Below are 21,434 nucleotides of genomic sequence, written 5' to 3' on the forward strand. Positions count from 1 at the left end.
GACTGTCACGTGGTGTTCTCCTAGCTCCTGTTGACAACCCAGAGGAGTGTACACTTGGCAGTGAGGAGGAGGAGGTGGCCTCTGATACGGTAACATATTTGTTTGTCTGGAAATTTTTTTTTTCTGGGGCTTCTAGACTATGAAGTGAATATGATTTTTGACTGCCATCACAAATTAGGCCTCGGGGGTCTTGGACTCTAGCGACTGGTCATTGGAGATTATGACCAACTGAGGCCTGATGGATGATGTCTGTCAAACTGGGATTTCACCTACAAACCATTCGTGAGCACATTTCTCAGTAGCAGCGTTTTCTTCTTAAAATAATTTTGTATTTCCTAGAGAACATAGACACCTGCTAAATTTTCCAAATGCATTGCATTTTCTGCAAGCATCCTGTATGCGTCATCTGGGGCCAGTGACTTGATCACTGTTCTACATCTGGTTTATTTGCTGTTGTTTTGAAACAGAAACTTTTTCTGTCACCTGGCTACAGTGCAGTGGTGTGATCTTAGATCACCTGCAGGTAATGGGTTCAAGCAATTCTCCTGCCTCAGTCTCCTGAGTAGCTGGTACTACAGACTCATGCCACCACCATGCTGGGTTTCTTGTAGTTTTTAGTAGAGTCAGGATTTCACCATGTTGGCCAGGATGGTCTCAATCTCTTGACCTCATGATCTGCCCTCATTGGCCTCCCAACATGCTGGGATTACATGTGTGAGCCACAGCGCCCGGCCTGCCATCTGGTTTTCTAGTGTCACCAAGTGAATACAAGACCTGTGCCAACAGGACCCAGCCTCATGGTGTTTTCATCTTATTGCAGGAGAAGCCTGCGACCCTCTTTCACCGCCGTACGTATTCTGTTTCTTTTAAACAGTTACTGAAATGTAGTTGACATCCAAACCAATTCACCCATTTAAAGTAGGTGATTCAGTGTTTTGACTGTATTGACAGGGTAGTGCAACCATTGTTAGAATCTAATTTTAGAAGCTCTTGGTTCCCTCTCAGAACACCCCCTCAGTAGTGACTCCTCTGTTTTCCCCAACGCCCCACACCCCTGGTTCTAGGCAGCCCTAATCTACCTCCTGTTTGTATAGTACACTGCCTTTCTGTATGATCTGGTTCTTCAAATGACGATTTCACATTGATGAGGTTGCCCTAGCTAGGAAGCCAAGGCGCTTTCATTCCTTTCTGCCCCTCTGCTATTTCTTCCCTTGGCACCAAGGAGAATGGTCCAGCAGCAGCGCGGTCCATGCTTGTCAAACGCCCAGCTCCACACACTCCAGCCCGGTCCACATTTCCCAAAGCTCCTTGTGAGATTCCTCAGCAGCACCAATGTGCTGACTGTCACTCTGTGTTCCCTTAGGTCCTGTTGAGATACTACAGGACCTCATAATAGAAGACATCGAAGATTCCGAGATGCCCCCTGATGTGGTAAGATGCATTTCTTTGTCTCGAAGAGAAATGTTTTTTCTGGGGCCTCTGGAATATCAAGTGAATACCATTTTTGACTGCCATTGTGAATCAGACCTCAGTTGTCATGGACTCTAGCGACCAGTCAGTGGAGTTTCTGACCAACCGAGGCCTGATTGACGTGACGATGTCAGTCAAAAGATGGCATAACTTACAATCTGGTCATGGGCATATTTCTCAGTAGCAACATTTTCTTCTTGAAGAATAATTTTGTATTTCCCAGCCAGCATAGACACTTGCTAAATATTCCAAACCCACTGCCTTTTCTGCAAGCATCCCCTGTGCTCCATTTGGGGCCCGTGACTTCATAACTGTTTGACATCTGGTTTATATTTTAGTTTAGTTTCGTTTTTGAGACAGAGTCTCTCTGTCTCCAGGCTACAGTGCAGTGGTGTGATCTCAGATCACTGCAGCGTCCACCTACTGCGTTCAAGCATTTCTCCTGCCTCGGCCTCTGGAGTAGCTGGGACTGCAGGCTCTCACCACCACCACACCCATCTTTTTTGTAGTTATTAATAGAGATATGGGGTTTCACCATGTTGTCCAGGATAGTCTTGATCTCTTGCCCTGATGATCTGCCTGTCTCGGCCTCCACGCATGCTGGGATTACATGCGTGAGCCACCGCGCCCGGCCTGCCATCTGGTTTTCTTATGTCACCAAGTGAATACAAGACCTGTGCCAACAGGACCCAGCATGATGTAATCCTCATGGGCTTTCTTTTTCTCTTACTGCAGGAGGAGCGTGCGGCCCAGTATCACCATCGTACGTATTCTGTTTCTTTTAAACAGTTACTGAGACGTAGTTGACATGCAAACCAATTCACCCATTTAAAGTAGGTGATTCAGTGTTTTTACTGTATTGACAGGGTAGTGCAACCATTGTTAGAATCTAATTTTAGAAGCTCTTGGTTCCCTCTCAGAACACCCCCTCAGTAGTGACTCCTCTGTTTTCCCCAACGCCCCACACCCCTGGTTCTAGGCAGCCCTAATCTACCTCCTGTTTGTATAGTACACTGCCTTTCTGTATGATCCAGTTCTTCAAATGACGATTTCACATTGATGAGGTTGCCCTAGCTAGGAAGCCAAGGCACTTTCATTCCTTTCTGCCCCTCTGCTTTTCCTTCCTTTGGCACCAAGGAGAATGGTCCAGCAGCAGCTCGGTCCATGCTTGTCAAACGCCCAGCTCCACACACTCCAGCCCGGTCCACATTTCCCAAAGCTCCTTGTGAGATTCCTCAGCAGCACCAATGCGCTGACTGTCACTCTGTGTTCCCTTAGGTCCTGTTGAGATACTACAGGACCTCATAATAGAAGACATCGAAGATTCTGAGATGCCCCGTGATGTGGTAAGATGCATTTCTTTGTCTCGAAGAGAAATGTTTTTTCTGGGGCCTCTGGAATATCAAGTGAATACCATTTTTGACTGCCATTGTGAATCAGACCTCAGTTGTCATGGACTCTAGCGACCAGTCAGTGGAGTTTCTGACCAACCGAGGCCTGATTGACGTGACGATGTCAGTCAAAAGATGGCATAACTTACAATCTGGTCGTGGGCTATTTCTCAGTAGCAACATTTTCTTCTTGAAGAATAATTTTGTATTTCCCAGCCAGCATAGACACTTGCTAAATATTCCAAACCCACTGCCTTTTCTGCAAGCATCCCCTGTGCTCCATTTGGGGCCCGTGACTTCATAACTGTTTGACATCTGGTTTATTTTTTTAGTTTAGTTTTGTTTTTGAGACAGTCTCTCTGTCTCCAGGCTACAGTGCAGTGGTGTGATCTCAGATTGCTGCAGCGTCCACCTACTGCATTCAAGCATTTCTCCTGCCTCAGTTTTCCGAGTAGCTGGGATTACAGACACGCGCCACTGTGCCCAGCTAATTTTCTTTTTGTATTTATAGTAGAGATGGGGTTTCACCATATCGACCAGGATGGTCTCGATCTCTTGACCTAGTGATCCACCCACTTTGGCCTCCCAAAGTGCTGGGATTATAGACTTCAGCCACTGCACCCTGCCTAGAATTACGCAATATTATAATCACTTTCAAGAGTTCTATTGTGCTCCTTCTGCGTTCTTACCCCCAGCGACCAGTAACCAGTGTTCTCAATTTTTTTCATTATAAGTTTTTTTTGCCTATTCTAGATTTCATATAAATATAACCTTAAAGTCTAGGTTATTCTTTTCTTGTAAGGCTTATTTCACTCAGCATAATGTTTTTGAGATTTTTCTATGCTGTATGAGTCAGTAGTTTGTTCTTTTTTCTGTCTAATTAAAGTAGTCTGTTATATGAATAAACCACAATTCACTTATCCATTTTTTTGTTAATGGATGCTAGGGCTGTTTGCAATTTTTGGCTATGGTGACTAAAGCTACTATGAGTAGTCTCGTATAAATTATTTTGTGGAAATACACTTTTGTTCGTCTTGGTCAAATACCAAGAAGTGGAATTGCTGCGTCGTAGGATAGGTATATGCGTAACTTGTGTAACTTTTTTTTTATTTTCTTTTGAGACGGAATTACACTCTTGTTGCCCAGGCTGGAGTGCAATGCTGCAACCTCTGCTTGCTAGTTCCAAGTCATTGTCCTTCCTCAGGCTCCTGAGTAGCTGGGATTACAGGCATGCGCCACCACACCTGGCTAATTTTGTATTTTTAGTAGAGTTGGGGTTTCTCCATGTCTCCACTAACAACAGTTATAAGCAGTGAACTCCCAACCTCAGGTGATCCGCCTGCCTTGGCCTCTCAAAGTGCTGGGATTACAGGTGTGAGCGACCGTACCCAGCTGTATATGTGTAGCTTTTTAAGAAACTGCTTGACCTTTTCCCAAAATAGTGATCCAATATTACACGCATGCCAGCAACATGTAATAAAAGTTCATTTACTCTACATCCTTCCCGTCATTTGGTGTTAATCAACATTTTAATTTTAGTTATTCTGGTGGGTGTGCAGTGGTATCTCATTGTGGTTTTGAGTTTCATTTCCTTGATAGCTAATGATTTTTAGTACTTTTTTGTGTGCTTATTGTTCATTTTCTGTATTACTTTTTAAAGTTTTTATTTTAATACTTTTTAATTAAAAGGAAGTATAAACATTATGATGACCTCTGGGTAGGGAAGGACTGATTAACCAAGTTACACAAGGCATTTACATAAAGGAAATGGTTAATAAATTCAACTATGTTAAAATAAAGAACTTCTCTTCAGAAGAGAGTAAAAAGGAAAGTCACAGACTGGAAGAAGGTATTTGCAATGCATAATACCAATAAAGGATTAGTACTCAAAGAACTTATAAAAGTCACTAAGAAAACTAGAGCCCAGTTGAAAAATTGGGAAAGGTTGGGACAGACACGGCAATGAGAGGAAATCAAATAGCTAATAAGTATATGAAAAGATGTTCAACCTCATGGGAGAAATGCAAATTAAACCCACAATGAAATAACATACCCATCAAATTGGCAGGCATTTAAAAGACTGACAGTAGTTTTAGGAACCGCTCAACATTAGGTAGAAGCATAAATTAGTTCAACCACTAGGGAAACCCATTGTCATTACAGGTAGAGTTAAACATGTGAGCCTGTGACATAGCAGCTTCTCTCCTAGAAGCTGTCTTTACTGGATACATGTTTGAAGATTTTCAGAGCAGATTACTTTTAATTCCAAACTTTACTGTAAAACCCAAATGTCCGTTAACAACATGACGGATAAACAAGTTGTGATATGTTCAAAGAAAGGAATACTTTACAGCTGTGAAAAAAATGGATTACAGCTCTTGGTATTAACTGATAAATCTCAGAAACAATGTGGAGAGAAAGAAGAAGCCATCAAAAACATTTATAAGCTATGATTCTTTTTATTTAAACATTAATAGTATGAGAGTGGTGGCTCACACCTGTAATCCCAGCACTTTGGGAGGCTGAGGCAGGAGGATTACTTTGTTCTTAGAGATGGGGTCTTGCTATGTTGTCCAGGCCAGGATTTTGAGATGAGCCTGGACAACATAGCAAGACCCCATCTCTAACAACAAAAAAAGAGATTAATAGCTAAACAGTATATAGTAATGTATACATAGATGTTAACACAATATAAAATTAGTTTAGGCAAATAACGTTTATTTTAAGGACTTAAATTTTTATCAGGTCAATTTGAGTGCCTATTATAGAAGCTGTAGAAGGACAGTAGGCCCTGCTCTCAGGAAACAAGTAGTCCTTTCTGGAAAGGTGCTGACCTGGAAGTGATGATGGCACCTTGAGGGATGGATCATGGAGGCAGGAGCTTGGTCTGGATTGGTCATAAGGTACAGCAAGAGGAAAGGAGGGAGAGGTTTGACCCGGGTTTAAAAGACTGGGAGGATGTGGATAAGTGGAAAATACATCTCAGGATAAGGGAAGGGTGTGGGAGTTGGGTGCATGTTCCAATTACGAGGCGCCTGACCAGGGTTAGGAGGGAAGGTCTAAAAGCCATGTTGAGGAGTTTGAAGTCCATCCTGTAAACCTGAGAGAACTCCCAAAGACATTTCATTTTCAGCAGGGTAGTCAAAGGATAAACATATTTCATGAAGATTAGGTTTCAGGCAACAATTGCATTAGGAGGGGCAAGGGAAAGCTAGAGGTGGGGCATTATCCAGGACCTATTGCAGTGGTTTGGGCACAAGGTATGACTAACTTAGTGCAGTGGTTTTGGAAAGGAGGGAATAAGGGAGGGAAAAACTGACAGACTAGTGACAGAGTGGATTTAGTGCGTGAAGGGGTGGAGAGTGGAGGGTGACTCAGAGGTTGGGTTTTACCAGCTTAGAAGGACGGTGATAACACGCCGCAATTTGTACAGTGCTTTATGGTTTACCGAAAGCTATTTTTGTACACCATCTCATTTGATGTTCCCCAGAACATGGGGAGGTAGAAAGGAGGGATTTTATTGTTTCTGTTTCAGGCCTACAGAAGCAGAAATTCAGAGATTGAATGACTTGTTCAAGTTTGTTGTGACCACTTAACAGAAACAGGTTCATTGTAATAGCATAAGTCAGAGGAAAGAGAAGTTAAGGAGTTTTCAAAAAACCTTTCTTGTCTTTTGGTTCTAGGTTCATCTTATAAAAATGAACTTTTACTTTTTCTGATTTTAAAAATCATATTCATAAGTCAGAGGAAAGAGAAGTTAGGGGTTTTTGAAAAAACCTTCCTTGTCTTCTGGTTCTGGGTTCATCTTACAAAAATAAACTTTTACTTTTCCTGATTGTAAAAGTTATATTCATTGTAGAAATCTTGAAAAATATAGAAAACAACAAGGATCACTTAAATTGTACAGTCATTCAAATTGCACATTCAGGAGATAATGTCTCCTAAAATGGTGGTGTGTTTCCTTCCATCCATGCAGATTGCTTTAAATAACTAATTAATTTTTTTTTTTTTTTTTTTTTTTTTTTTTTTTTTTGCTATGCGCAGTGGCTCATACCTGTAAATCCCAGCAGTTTGGGGAGGACAAGATGGGAGAATCACTTGAGGCCAGGAGTTTCAGACCAGCTTGGGAAACATAGCAAGACACCCATTCTCTATAAAAAATAAATGAATAAATATATTAGCTGGGCATGAGGCACAGTCCTTTAATTTCAGCTACTTAGGAGACTGAGGCAGGAGGATTGCTTGAGGCTGGGAGTTTGAGTTTGCAGTGAGCCATGATTATACTACTGTTCTCTTACCTGACAGAGTGAGACCAAGGTTCTTTAAAAGGAAAAAGCAAAAATATTTTTGAAGCAGTTTTCTGTTTTCGTTCTAGTAAACATTTAGCTATTATTTAAATGCTGTTTCCTACATTTTCTCATTTCTTCTCTTAAGCTCCCTCTAAAAGATAGAGACACATCTTGATCTGTCCTCCGAGTCTCTTCACTTTTCTTTTATTTCGCCTCTCTGTGCCATCTTCTGTAAGCATTTTTAAACTCAGTCTTTTAAGTCACGAATTTATTCCTCAAGGTCTACTCAGCTCTTTAGCCCACTGAGTTTTTAAATTTGAGTTTTTGCCCTCAATCTGTGGTTTGCTGTTTTCCATGACTGCTTATTCATGTTTTATGGTTGCGGCATACTCCCTTATCTTTTTGAGAATATTAATTATACTCACTTTAAAGTCCTATTCTGATTGCTGTTTATTAAAAAATACTCTTTATTGAATTGTAAATGCAGTCAGCAAAGTGTACAAAATTTCTAAGTGTACAGCTTGATGAATTTTCCTCATGCTCCCATGTAATCATCACCCAAATCAAGACAGAAACATGTGCTGCATTCCAGAAGGCTGCCTTAGGGCTATTCACTGTTTTTTGGTATTTTTAACATTTTTACAGCAATCTTGAAGGATTTTCATATGGTATTCCTGTATATCCAATGCCTGTATTTTATATTAGCATTTTACTGTACTTGCTTTATCACGTATATCCATGTTTTCATTCTTTTCCCTGTCATTCTCCTTTTTCTTTGATTTATTTTAAAGTAATTGCAAATGTTAGTATACTTCTTACATATTTCAGCTTGAGTTTGATATTTGTTTAGGTTTTTTCCTTTTGAGGCAGCATTTACATACAATGAAATGCACAAATATTTAGTGTATATTTGCTGAGTTTCGACAAATGTATACCTCTATGTAATCCAAACCTCTATGAAGTTATAGAACATTGTTTTCACCCCGGAAAGTTTCATCATGCTCCTTATTGGAGAATCTCTTTTTGCAACCATGCTTCTGATTCTTTTTCTTCACCATAGATTAGTTTTGCCTTTTCTAGAACTTAATGTAAGTGGAGTTATACAGTGTGTACCTTTTTTCTTTCTTTCTTTCTTTCTTTCTTTCCTTTCTTTCTTTCTTTCTTTCTTTCTTTCTTTCTTTCTTTCTTTCTCTCTCTCTCTCTCTTTCTCTCTCTCTCTTTCTTTCTTTCTTTCTTTCTTTTCTTTTTTTGAGGCAGGGTCCCCCTGTGTTGCCTAGGCTGGAGTGCAGTGCTGTGATCATAGTTCCTGCAGCCTTGACTTCCCTGGCTCAAGTGATTCTCCCATCTCAACTTCCTGAGTAGCTGGGACTATGGGTACTCAGGGTCTCACTGTGTTGCCCAGGCTGCTCTCAAACTCCTGGGCTCAAGCAGTCCTCCTGCCTCGGCTTCTCAAAGTGTTGGGATTATAGGTATGAGCCACCATGCCCAGTGTATATACTTTTATATAAGACTTCTTTCCCTCAGCATTATGTTTTTGAGATTCCTCTATGTTTCTTGTATCAGTAGTTCATAATATTACACGATTAACTTTTAAAGGTCATGATAAATATTGTTAAATTGCCCTCCAGGAAAATGTGATCAAATTTTTTCATTAAAAAAATCCCAAGTGGCTGGGATTATAGGCATTCACTACTTTACCCTGCCCTGTGGTCAGATATTTATTTCATAGCAGCATGTGAGAGTATTGGTGGTGCTTTCAACAATCTGACTGTGAGAGGTGGTATTTTATTGGTATTTTAGCTTGAATTTATTTCATTTATCATTTATTGTTCTTCATTTCTCCCATGTATGTTTTGGACATTTTAGTTTTCTGCGAATTTTTCAAGTCTGTTTCCTATATCTCTATTTGGGTTTTTGAGGTTAAATTATTACTTAAAAGAACTTTTTAATCGGTTTGAATGTTAAATTTGACCTCTCATTTGCACTGAAATTTTTTTTCTTAGTATTTTTGAATTTTTTGAATTTAATTATTTTTAGAACTAGAGTCTTGCTCCGTTGCCCAGGCTGGAGTGCAGTGGCAGCCTCACTGAAGCCTCAAACTTTTGGGCTCAAGTGATTCTCCCACTTTAGCCCCCCTGAGTAGCGGGGACTTTAGGTGTGTGCCACCGTGCCTGGCTGATTTTTAAAGAGAGGGTATCACCATGTTGTGCAAGGAGTCTTGAACTTCTGTGCTCAGAGGATCCTTCTTCCATAGCCTCTCAAAATGTTGAGATTATAGGCATGAGCTACCATGCATGGCAGGTGTTTATGTATCTAATTATAGCAAAGATGTAATAAATATACAGTATAAAAATAACAAATAGACCGGGTGTGGTGGCTTATGCCTGTAATTCTAGCACTTTGGGAGGCCAAGGTGGGCAGATTACTTGAGGTCAGAAGTTCAAGACCAGACTGGCCAACATGGTGAGACCCCCTGTCTCTACTTAAAAATACAAAAATTAGCTAGGTATGGTGGCGCATGCCTGCAATCCCAGGTCCTTGGGAGGCTGAGGCAGGAGAGTCGCTGAACCCAGGAAGCAGAGATTGCAGTGAGCCAAGATGCCACCACTGCACTCCAGCCTGGACAACAGAGCAAGACTGTCTCAAAAAAAAAAAAAAGATGAAAAATGGTATACCTGTATAAGGTACTTACAATGAATGGAGCTTGCAAGACTGGAAGCTGCTCTGAGTGAATGAGTGATGAGTGAATGTTAAGGCCTAGGATATTACTGTGCACTGCTGTAGACCTTATAAACACTGTACACTTAGGCTATACTAAATTTGTTTTAAAAATTTTTATTTCTTTAATAATTTCAGCTTACTATAACCTTTTTACTTTATGAAGTTTTGTTTTTTCTAACGTTTGACATTTTTGAAGTAATATTTAGCTTAAAACACGAACACATTGTATAGCGATACATACTTTCTTCACATACTTATTCTATAAGATTTTTGCCATTATAATGTCTTTTTTGTTTTTGACGTGTCTCACTCTGTCACCCAGGCTGGAATGCAGTGGTATGATCTTGGCTCACTGCAACCTCTGCCTCCTGGGCTCAAGCGATCCTCCCACCTTAGCCTCCTAAGTAGCTGGGACCACAGGCCTGTGCCACTGTGCCTGGCTAGTTTTTTTGTATTTTTGTTTGTAGAGGTGAGGTCTTGATATTTTGCCCAGGCTGGTCTGAAACACCTGGCCTCAAGCAGTCCACCCACTTTGGCCTCCCAAAGTGCTAGGATTACAGGTGTGAGCCACCACGCCCAGTTGTGATTTTTAAATTCAATAATAAATTGCAACCATTTTTCATGTTACTAATTTCTTCACAACATTTATATGATGGTACTAATTCTGCCATGTACATCTTCTTGCAACAAGTGTAAGATGGGCACAATTTTATAAGCCTTTGTGCACAAAGAATTGGATTTATTCTACTTCTAAGTTTTCTAGAAACAGAATCTACTTTTAAATTTGGTTTTTAGTTTTAAAACTTTGGGGTAGTCTGTAATGAAAAAGCCCTATATTTTAATAAAATTTTTTTTTCTTTTTTATTGCATTTTAGGTTTATGGGTACATGTGCAGAACATGCAAAATAGTTGCATAGGTACACACATGGCAGTGTGTTTTGCTGCCTTCCTGCCTCTCACTCACATTTGGCATTTCTCCCCAGGCTATCCCTCCCCAGCTCTCCCTTTCCACTGTCCCTCCCCATTCCCCCCAATAGACCCCAGTGTGTAGTACTCCCTTCCCTGTGTCCTTGTGTTCTCATTTTCCCTCACCCCCCTATGAGTGAGAATATGTGGGATTTCATTTTCTGTTCTTGTGTCAGTTTGCTGAGAATGATGTTCTCCAGTTTCATCCATGTCCTTACAAAGGACACGAACTCATCGTTTTTGATTGCTGCATAGTATTCCATGGTGTATATGTTCCACATTTTCCCAGTTCATTCTATCATCGATGGGCATTTGGGTTGGTTCCAGGTCTTTGCTATTGTAACAATGAACATTTCGTGTGCATGTGTCCTTATAGTAGAATAATTTATAATCCTTTGGATAGATATCCAGTAATGGGATTGCTGAGTCAAATGGAATTTCTATTTCTAGGTCCTTGAGGAATCACCACACTGTCTTCCACAATGGTTGAACTAATTCACACTGGCAGCAGTGTAAAGGTGTTCCTATTTCTCCACATTTTCTCCAGCATCTGTTGTCTCCAGATTTTTTAATGATCGCCATTCTAACATGCGTGACATGGTATCTCAATGTAGTTTTGATTTGCCTTTCTCTAATGACCAGTGATGATGAGCATTTTTTCATGTTTGTTAACCTCATGTATGTCTTCCTTTGTAAAGTGTCTGTTCATATTTTTTTGCCCATTTTTGAATGGGCTTGTTTGTTTTTTTTCTTGTAAATCTGAGTTCTTTGTAAATTCTGGATATCAGCCCTTTGTCAGATGGGTAAACTGCAAAAATTTTTTCCCATTCTGTTGGTTGCCGATTCACTCTAATGACTGTTTCTTTTGATGTCCAGAAGCTGTGGAGTTTCATTAGGTCCCATTTGTTTATTTTGGCTTTTGTTGCCAATGCTTTTGGTGTTGTGGTCATGAAGTCCTTGCCTACTCCTATGTCCTGAATTTTTTTGCCTAGATTTTCTTCTAGGGTTTTTATAGTGTTAGGTCTTATGTTTAAGTCTTTAATTCATCTGGAGTTAATTTTAGTGTAAGGTGTCAGGAAGGAGTCCAGTTTCTGCTTTCTGCACATGGCTAGCCAGTTTTCCCAACAGCATTTATTAAACAGGGAATCCTTTCCCCATTGCTTGTTTTTGTCAGGTTTAATCCCAATAGATATGTTGTGTTGCCTCTGATGCCTCTGTTCTGTTCCATTGGTCTCTATCTCTGTTTTGATACCAGTACCATGCTGTTTTGATTGCTGTAGCATTGTAGTATAGTTTGAAGTCCGGTAGTGTGATGCCTCCTGCTGTGTTCTTTTTGCTTAGAATTGACTTGGCTATGCGGGCTCTCTTTTGGTTCCATATGAAGTTCATGGTGGTTTTTTCCAGTTCTGTGAAGAAAGTCAATGGTAGCTTGATGGGGATAGTGTTGATTCTGTAAATTACTTTGGGCAGTATAGCCATTTTCATGATATTGATTCTTCCTAACCATGAACATGGAATGTTTCTCCATCTGTTTGTGTCCTCTCTTATTTCATTGAGCAGTGTTTTGTAGTTTTTTTTGAAGAGGTCCCTTACGTTCTTTGTAAGTTGTTTTCCTAGGTATTAATAAAAATTTTTTAATGTGTTAACTTGGCTTTACATAAGTTACATTTACTTATTGAAATCTTCCATTTTCTTAAGAATTTAATTCCTTAGTGGGACCTTTGACTTTATCATATTCAACTTCCCTATTTTATGGAGGAGGAAATTGAAACCCTAAGGCATTTGGGAGACATCTGCAAGATCACACTGAAAGTACTGGTGAAGCTGAGACAAGAATCCCAAGCTAACTCTATTTCTTTATCCCATGATACCTTTTATATCCATGGGAGGTGAACCAGAGTTACTTCACTTTCCTTGGTCATTTCACTGAGATTGCCTAGCATCAGACGCTCTGCATGCTTTTCTGATTCAGGTTTGCAAAGTGTACCCTTGTCCAGCAGACTTTACTGTATCAGAAGCAATAAAGAAGTTGTACACCTGGAATTTCTAAACTTGGATATCATTAGGGGATTGCTAGATTATTGCAAAATGGCTCTGTTTTCATTTTAAATACATGTCCGGATACCTACTTTTTCTTCTCAGTTTCTATGGGAGCTGGAGAGTGCAGGCAATGAAACCTGCAGTATTTATTAATATGTAGTCATTAACTGTATTTTTTATCAACTTCCTTTACTGTTGTATCATTTTTCGATAAAAGCAGGAAGTCTTGTTCTCCCTAAATCAGTATGCTTTATTTGTTATTCTAGAATTAAGAAATAGTCTTAAAAAGCCAAAAATTTCCCATGAGGAGTATTATAATAAAACCTTGCCTTGGGTTGAAGAAGGCAGGAATAACACCCTGAGGGCCAGCAGGATTTTCAAAGGCACAGAACACCTCTATGAAGATAATTGATATTTGACTGTATGAGCAAACATATACTCATTTTCAATGTTGGCAAAAGTTAATTCTTCCATTAGACACTAAACTCTAGTGAGATTAGTTTTCAGAGGCTATGAATTAGAAATTATTTTAATGGTTTGTTAGTCTTACTTTTTGAACTCCATTGTAGATATTTTCTTGTAAATTTTCCATCTACAGAGAGAACTCTAGTTTGGTGAATTTTCCTGATAGGTCACATTCTTTTTTTTTTTTTTTGAGATGGTGTCTCACTCTGTTGCCCAGGCTGGAATTCAGGGTGATCTCAGCTCACTCCGACCCCTGCCTCCTACGTTCAGGTGATTCTCCTGCCTCAGCCTCCCATGTATCTGGGATTACAGGCGCCCACCACCACGCCTGGCTAATTTTTGTAAAATAAATCTACTAAAATAGAGATGGGGTTTCACCATGTTGGCCAGGCATATCCTAGAGCTCCTGACCTCAGGTGATCTGCCCGCCTCGGTCTCTGAATGTGCTGAGATTAGAGGTGTTAGCCATTCCACCTTGCCTACATTCTTTATTAACAATAAAGTATTCCCTCATTCATTCAACAAACACTTGGTGCTTACTGTGGGCTAGGAACTGCATTGGACATTTGCTGGTTATGTGATGATGAATAAGCTGTGGTCTCCCTTTTAAGAAGATATGCTCACTTGGGCTCAAATTCTGGGCTGTCTCTTTGGCTTTGATGCTTATTTAGCTGTGTTAGCTGGGGAAAATTGAGTAACTTGTCTCTGAGCCACAGTTCCTTGTATGTAAAATGTGGATGTGAGAGAAGTTACAGGAAGACACCTTCTAATCTGTTAATGCACCTTAGAAGTGACAGACTTTTCTTGTTTTTCTTTGCCTATTAACCAGAATTTTTTTTTTTCCCACCTGTGGGTCACTGGAGAAGGAACCTCGGTTATAATCCATTTAGTGCTGCTGAATATACTGATAATGGAAAAATAAACAGGCGTGCACTGGTTTTCTGGCCTGTAAACCAAAAACAGTTTTCAGTACCAAAAGCTGTGTTTGTCTTCCAAGGCTGAGAATGTTTCTGCAATGTAGGACAGCTTCAGATCCCACTGAACTTCTTGGGTAATCACATGATTTAGGTTTAGGTTCAGTTGTTTATCGGGCTAGCTTTGCTTACTGTGTTCTGTTTCTGGTGTAGTAAAATAATGTAGGCTGGCTAGAAGTGGTCTCTGGTCAGGACTATTATGAAGTGAGCTTGTTCTTCCAGTTTGCAGGCCCTGGCTAATCAGAGAAGTGTACCTTTCCCCTAACTAGGCTCTGGAAAGACCTTCGAGCAAGGCCTGTGAACTGGGCCCTGGCTCCTCCCCACCAGGTCCATTTGGAGTCAATAGTTTCTAAACGGTGGCAGTGAGGGCTTTGCCCTGGCCCTCAGCATTCTCAGCTTTCTCTACCACTGTAGAGCCCGGTAGCTAAAATAATCTGCCTTGTTTTTCTTTCTCCTGAGGAAATTTTCTGGAATTTTTTTTTTTTTGGTCTTTTCTTTTTAGAAACAGGGTCTCACTCTGTTGCCCAGGCTGGAGTACAGTGGCTCTTCACAGGCGCGATCCCACTACTAATCAGAATGGGAGTTTTGACCTGCTCTGTTTGCAGCCTGGGCCTATTCACTTCTCCTTAGGCAACCTGGTGGTCCCCCGCTCCCAAGTGGTCACCATATTGATGCTGAACATAGTGCAGACTAAGCATAGTGCACTACAGCCCAGAACTGCTGGGCTTAAACGATCCTCCCACCTCAGTCTCCCAAGTAGCTGGTACTGCAGGCATGTGCCACCGTGCCCGGCAATTTTCTGGAATTTTAATTTTACCTTATCCATTCTTTTGAAAAAAACATGTCTTCAGATCTCATTTTTCTAATTGCCAGATAACCAGAACCCACATGCATAGGTCTAGGAGAGCTCTACCCTGCAAGCAGAGGTTCAGAAAGGGAGCAGAGTGAGCAAATGGAGACATGATTGTTCTATTCTCCTGCCTAACACACCCTGTAACTCCCAGTTGCCAAATTCAGACTCCTTTCTTTGGTCTGTAAAGCCCAGCCTGATGGGTTCCTGCCCCCTCTCCAGCTTCTTCCTGTGCCTCACACACTGAATGCCTCGAGCACTCACATTTCTATGGACTTGATAACCTCTGGACTTTTGATAGACAGTGTGGTTTCCTTGCCAGTACTCTATGAGAATTTCTTCCCAACTTAATCAGTGGAATTAACAACAACAACAACAAAAAACCTCGGTGAAAGTGGAGCACTAAGAAGGAAGTAGGCAACTGTTAAAAGAAGTGTTTTATATCTGGAAAAGATGGCCTCTCTTTTTGTACATGCAGTATTTCATTACAGAAACAAGGCAAGACTAAGGGTAAAAGGTTTCAGCTGTCAAGGTCATGCCTACTCAGAGGATGGAGAGGTTCCTGTGTTCAGCTGTGGGACAGCTTTTGCCCTCCTGGCTGTTGCACTATGGTCTTGAGGACCCAGAGAATGGGAAAAAGTTGCAGAGAATGGATGGATATCCTAGTGACTGGAAGAGCATGGTGGCTGATACTGCATATACTTATTGAACTCCACAGGCGGTCTGAGGTTCTTGAAGTGGCTTCACCTTGTTGGGCACCTGAATAAATTGTCATTACAAATCAAAGATCTTCTGGATTTGATGGTGCACTGCTGAGTGTTGGGTTATGAGATCACAACATGAGTGTGTGGCACAAACACACTTTCTATGATCAGCTCTGCACATTTCTAGCTGTGACATCTTAACTTATTAAACCCTGGGTCATTAACCTGGAAATACTAAGATTGGTGTAACAATAAAGCTGTCATGTATTGGCTGTTTACGGCATACCAGGCACTGTTCTACATACTTTGTGCATGAGTTAAGTTAATCCTATGACAACCCGGGGGATTTGGGGTTACCTTAAAGGTTCACCTTTTCAAAATTCTACCTTTTTTTTTTTTATTTTAAAAGATGGAGGTGTTGCTGTGTTGCCCATGCTGGTCTTAAACTCCTGGCCTCAAGTGATCCTCCTGCACTGGCTTCCCAAAGTGCTGGAATTAAAGGCTTGAGCCACCATGCCCAGCCTCAAACCATTCTCACTTCTGCTACCAGTAGTATGGGAGTTTCTCCCACACACATAAAGCAGCTGTTCAGTTCTCTGTGGATACCAGCTGGGTGCCCTCATGTTCAGTTTAATTCTGACACTGACTGGAATTAGTGCAGATCCTTCAGGCTAAGGACTTGATCCCATGTGGCTGCCCCCTGCCAAGTTCAGATGCCAATTGCAAGTAGTAGGTCTTTAGGTTGCCCCCAATTTTTGTCCGACTTGGTTATGAATTGGAAGTTCTCATGGCCTTCTTCTTGGGATTCATGATTTTGCTAGACTGGCTCCCAGAACTCAGGAAAACAGTTTACTTTCTAGATTACCAGTTTATTGTGAAGTATGTATTTATTAAAGGATAGAAATGAACAGACATATGATACACAGGGCTAGGTCTAGAAGGGTCCCAAGCACAGGAGCTTCAGTCACTGTAGGGTTAGGCACACCACCCTCCGGCATGTGGATGTGTTCTTGCTCACCAGCTTGGCTGCTCCCTGAACACATCCTTTTGTATTTTTATGGTGGCTTCATTACATAGACATGGTCGATTAAATCACTGGCCATTGGTGATCAGCTCAATCTTCAACCCATTTCCTGGGGAAAGCGGGGAAGGTATGCTGAAAATTCCAACCCTCTAATCCTATGGTTGCTTCCTATGGCAGCCAGCACTTCATCTTGTGGTTATCTGGGGGCTTCCCACAAATTACCTCATTAGCATAAACTCTGGTGTTGTGGAAGGGGCTTGTTATGAATAACATAAGTCACTTTTTCACCTTTATTGGCCTGGAGCTGCCCCAGGCCTGTTGCAGGACAAAAGACAAATAGTTTAACAAAAGAGCTGTGAGCAAGGAACTGTGGAGGAAGACCAAAATATGTATTTCTTATTATATCACAGCTATACTTTGATATTTCTGTATTTTTTATTTTACTTTTTTGAGTTTAGGAAATGTCATAAATATTTTTTGTCTCTTTTTTTTTCAGACCAGTTAACCTGATTATATTGGTCTGATTTCTTTTGACTGCAAGTAACATAATCCAATCTAAACTAGCTGAGGCCAGAAGTGGAATTTGTGATCATCATGCTCTGGCTTACATAACCAGGCCAAGGGAAGGACATGAGTATGCTGGCCTCTGGTACCAATGAAACCAGGACTCTTTTTCCATTTTTCCATCTTGTTGGTGCCGTCTTTGTTTCTGTGGGCTGCTTTTTGCTATTCAATGGGAAACAATGTCCATCAATAGCTCCTGTTCTCACATTTTATAGCTTCTTCAGTAGAGGGCTTCTTCCCTTAATTCCAGTTTGAAAATCCTAGAAAAAAACCAAGATGGGCCTGACTGGGAACACCTGCCCACCCCAGCAGCCAGTGGATGACCTCTGTGATGGGTAACAACTTTCTCAGAACTAGGTAGTTGGAATGAGGGGGAGCAGCCCTCAGAGGAAGTGAGGGTACTGGTTAGAACAATAGCTGTGCCTTCACTGGGGTTCAGCCCCAGCCCTGAAATGCTTTTCAGCTTGAGAATTAATACTACTTTTATGTGTAATGATAGTTTTTGTTCCTAATCTGACTCTAAGGTGGTTTGTATTCTGAATTATCAGAGAACTTTTCCACTTATTTTATTTGCTAAGAGAAGAATAGGCAATTTGTAGGAAAATTTCAAGCAAGGTTTGACAGAAAGGGCTTCCCAGTTGACCTTCTTCCGTACTTCGTGTAGCCTGCCTAAGAGATAGCTACCCTTCATTGCTCATCACTTCTCATTTTACCCTGTCCTTTATACTAACTACTTGTTCTCAATTCTGTTTTTGCATACCGGTTGTAAGGTATGCAAAAAACATCCTGTTTTATGCTTTTTCTTTTTAAAAAAAATTTTTTTTTCAACTCACAGTCTCTCTCTGTTGCCCAGGTTGGAGTGCAGTGGTGCAGTAAGGCTCATTGCAGCCTCAACCTCCTGGGCTCAGGCAATCCTTACACCTCAGCCTCCTGAGTAGCTGGGCCAACAGGTGGATACTACCACACCTTGCTAATCTCTAAATATTTTATAAAAACGGGGAGTCTCACTTTGTTGCCCAGGCTGGTCTTGAACTTCTGAACTGAAGCAATTCTCCCACCTCAGCCTTCCAAAGTGTTGGGATTACAGACATGTGCCATGGTGTCCAGTCTGCATCTTGTTCTTGTGTTTCTGTTTCATCAGCTAACCCTATATCTTGGCCAAATCACCCAACTTTCTGGGTGATTTGTTAGGACAGGCTGATTGCTGTAACAAACCAAAAAATATACTAAAGGCTCAACAACCCTGGTAGAAGTTTCCCAGTCGTGTAAAATTTCAAATCGATGTTCTCAATCAGTGGAAGACTCTTCTCTAAGTAGTGATTCAGGGACTAAGGCTCCTTCTATCTGTGGCTCTTTTATCTTCAATATATGCTTGCCAAGGTCGCCATGCTTGTCTATATGGACAAGCTCCTAAAAGGGGAAGGAGCATGGAGGGTCATGGGTGAGAGGTTTTTAACAGCCAGGTCTGGAAGTGGTCCGTGTCAGTTTATTTACTTTATTGGCCACATGGCCACATTTAACTTCACTGAAGGCTGGGAAATATGATCTAGCTGTGTGCCCAGGAAGAAGAGGAACTGGGTTTGAATAGCCAGCTAGCCAGGGTGGGCCCCAGCAACCTCCCTTCCCCATTTATTGGTTCAGTAATAGATACATAATTCAGGCCTAAGCTGAGCAGGACATGGAATTCCTCTGGTCTGTTACTAGTTCAGGGGCAGGCATGTAATAGAAACTGTCCCAATCAGACTTTGGAGTGGTTGGGAGATGTTACTCCCACTCCCCTCGCAACCCCCACAGTGAGGACAAAGCCAACTCCTGGGTGAGAACAGGTGTAGAGAATTGCAGACCCTCAGAGCTGAAGTCCTACCAAACCTTTCCTGAAGCTCACAAGAGCTGACCCTGGTCTCTTAGTTAGCATGAGGTAGTAAATCCATTTTATCCCATAATGCTCTAAGATTAATTTTCTTGACTTGAAACCACAAGCGTCCTGGCTGACACAGCTAATAAAATGGAAGAGGAACTGGGAGAAAGGAAAAATCAGGATCTCTAAGTCCTGCTTCTGTTTATTTCTGTCTTTTTAATGATATTTCTCTGAATACTTGAACACGATCAGGTGGGGTATCCTAGTTTCACTTCTTCATTACCTGGAATTAGAGTGGGGATAATTAGGTTTTTTTTTTTTTTTTCTACCTCTTTGAACTGGATAATAATTAGATTTTTAAATATTCTTTTTCTACCTGTAGACAATGATTTCTCTCTGGTTTGAATGATATATAGTTCTTTTGAAGAAGACATTTTGACATTTTATTTATTTTCCACCAAAATGGATTCATAGGTACTGAATATAGTCCATATAATTTTTTTCTTCTTTTGTTTTGTTGACTTTTGTAAAGTTTTTCTTTTCCTCCAGGAAGTATATAGAATTCTTTTATCATACACATTGCCAAATGCATTTGGTTTATACCTGGGTATTATTTCTATATTACTATAGGAAGTTTTTTTTTTTTTGTATCAGGGTCTTGCTGTTTCAGGGTCACCCAGAGGCATGATCACAACTTGAGCTCCTAGATTCAAATGATCCTTTCACCTCAGCCCCCTGAGTAGCTGGGACTGCAGGCATGTACCACCACATCTGGCTAATGTTTTAATTTTTGTAGAGAAAAAGTTTCACCATATTGCCTAGCCTGGCCTTGAACTCCTGGACTCGAGCAGTTTTCCTACCTGGTCCTTTAAAAGTGTTGGAATTACAACTATGTGCCACTGTGCCCAGCTATTACTATAGGAATTTTATATTTTGAGTTAAATATTCCAAGCCATTTTAGAGTTTGAATAGCTTGTCAAATTTGTAGATTTTATAGCACCTCTGTCTTCAAAAATATGCCCCGTGGTGTTCCTGAAAGAACATTTTGAGAGAATTATATGGTATTTAGTAAGGCAATGAAAAGTAACTGGTATTTAGGGACTGTTGCTCAAGAAGCTAATTTGCACAACCAGGATTCATTAGCCCAGCGTATAGACACCTTGTACACCTGTGGTGACAAATGAAAACAGTGAAAATCCAGCCTGACTCATTCCACTTAGAATATGGCGGGTAGGAGAGTGGGGACTACCTCAGCTTTAGGACTGCCCTCTCTCATTTTGTTTCAAAAAAGAGTTGAAATAACTTAAAAAATACATATAATAGATTAAAAAAACAAAAAGGAAATCAGGCCAAGGGAACACGAGAACTGGCCAGTTAAGTCAGGAGTCAAGTCCGTATGTGAGAGCGCATGCCATAAGGGCATGCATGGTTGCCACGGGGCTGGGTCACAGGTTCGCCTCTGAGCTTCCACAGCCTCACCAAATACGAAAAGAGTTCCAGAATTCTGCAGATTTAAAACTAGCAAGTGACTCAGGAGAAGTACAGTTTCTGAGTTCAGACCTAAAGCAATTACTCTCATGAGTTTTTTTAGAGGGACAAGGCTGTTAACAATGTTGCCATCGTAAATGTGAATGTCCTTCAAACTGGTCTCTCAGGGCCTCTTTTCTTTCTGCGCTGTGAGAGTATGATGATATACAGACCATTCCAAGCCCTTGAAAGTTGATTTCAAAAAATAAAAGAAAATAAAGATGGGCGTGGTGGCTCACACCTGTAATTCCAGCACTTTGAGAGGCTGAGGCGGGTGGATCACTTGAGGTCAGGATCACCCCGGCCAATGTGGCAAAACCCCATCTTTATTAAAAAGCCAGGCATGGGGTTTCTTATACAAAAATTAGCCAGGCGTGGTGGCTCACACCTGTAGTCCCTGCTACTCGCCTGAGCCATATTTCTGTAAGTGCATATTTGTGTAAGTTCATGGAAATGCATATTTCTGTTAAGTGCAAACTATCTTCTACCACCACTGTCTTAGAAGATAGTTGGCACTTAACAGAAATATGCTAGAAACAACTAAAAGTTTCAGAAATAACATACCTAGTAAGTACTGAATACATTACACAT

General features: G+C 40.9%; 1 protein-coding gene across 7 annotated transcripts in view; it reads left to right on the forward strand.

The window, feature by feature from the left end:
- The window catches only part of LOC100397885 (high affinity cAMP-specific and IBMX-insensitive 3',5'-cyclic phosphodiesterase 8A), a 71,140-nt gene that overhangs the window by 19,606 nt on the left and 30,100 nt on the right, over positions 1 to 21,434 (forward strand). For 6 of the 7 annotated variants that reach the window (XM_078329054.1, XM_054257275.2, XM_054257276.2 and 3 more), the window contains 5 exons: positions 25 to 89; positions 821 to 848; positions 1,364 to 1,431; positions 2,206 to 2,233; positions 2,749 to 2,816. In XM_078329054.1, coding sequence (XP_078185180.1) covers positions 25 to 89; positions 821 to 848; positions 1,364 to 1,431; positions 2,206 to 2,233; positions 2,749 to 2,816 — 257 coding nt within the window. The remainder of the gene's footprint in view (positions 1 to 24; positions 90 to 820; positions 849 to 1,363; positions 1,432 to 2,205; positions 2,234 to 2,748; positions 2,817 to 21,434) is intronic. The other variant, XM_078329052.1, reaches the window with a different exon arrangement.

This window comes from Callithrix jacchus, chromosome 6 (genome assembly GCF_049354715.1).
Source record: "Callithrix jacchus isolate 240 chromosome 6, calJac240_pri, whole genome shotgun sequence".
Lineage (NCBI taxonomy): Eukaryota > Metazoa > Chordata > Mammalia > Primates > Cebidae > Callithrix > Callithrix jacchus.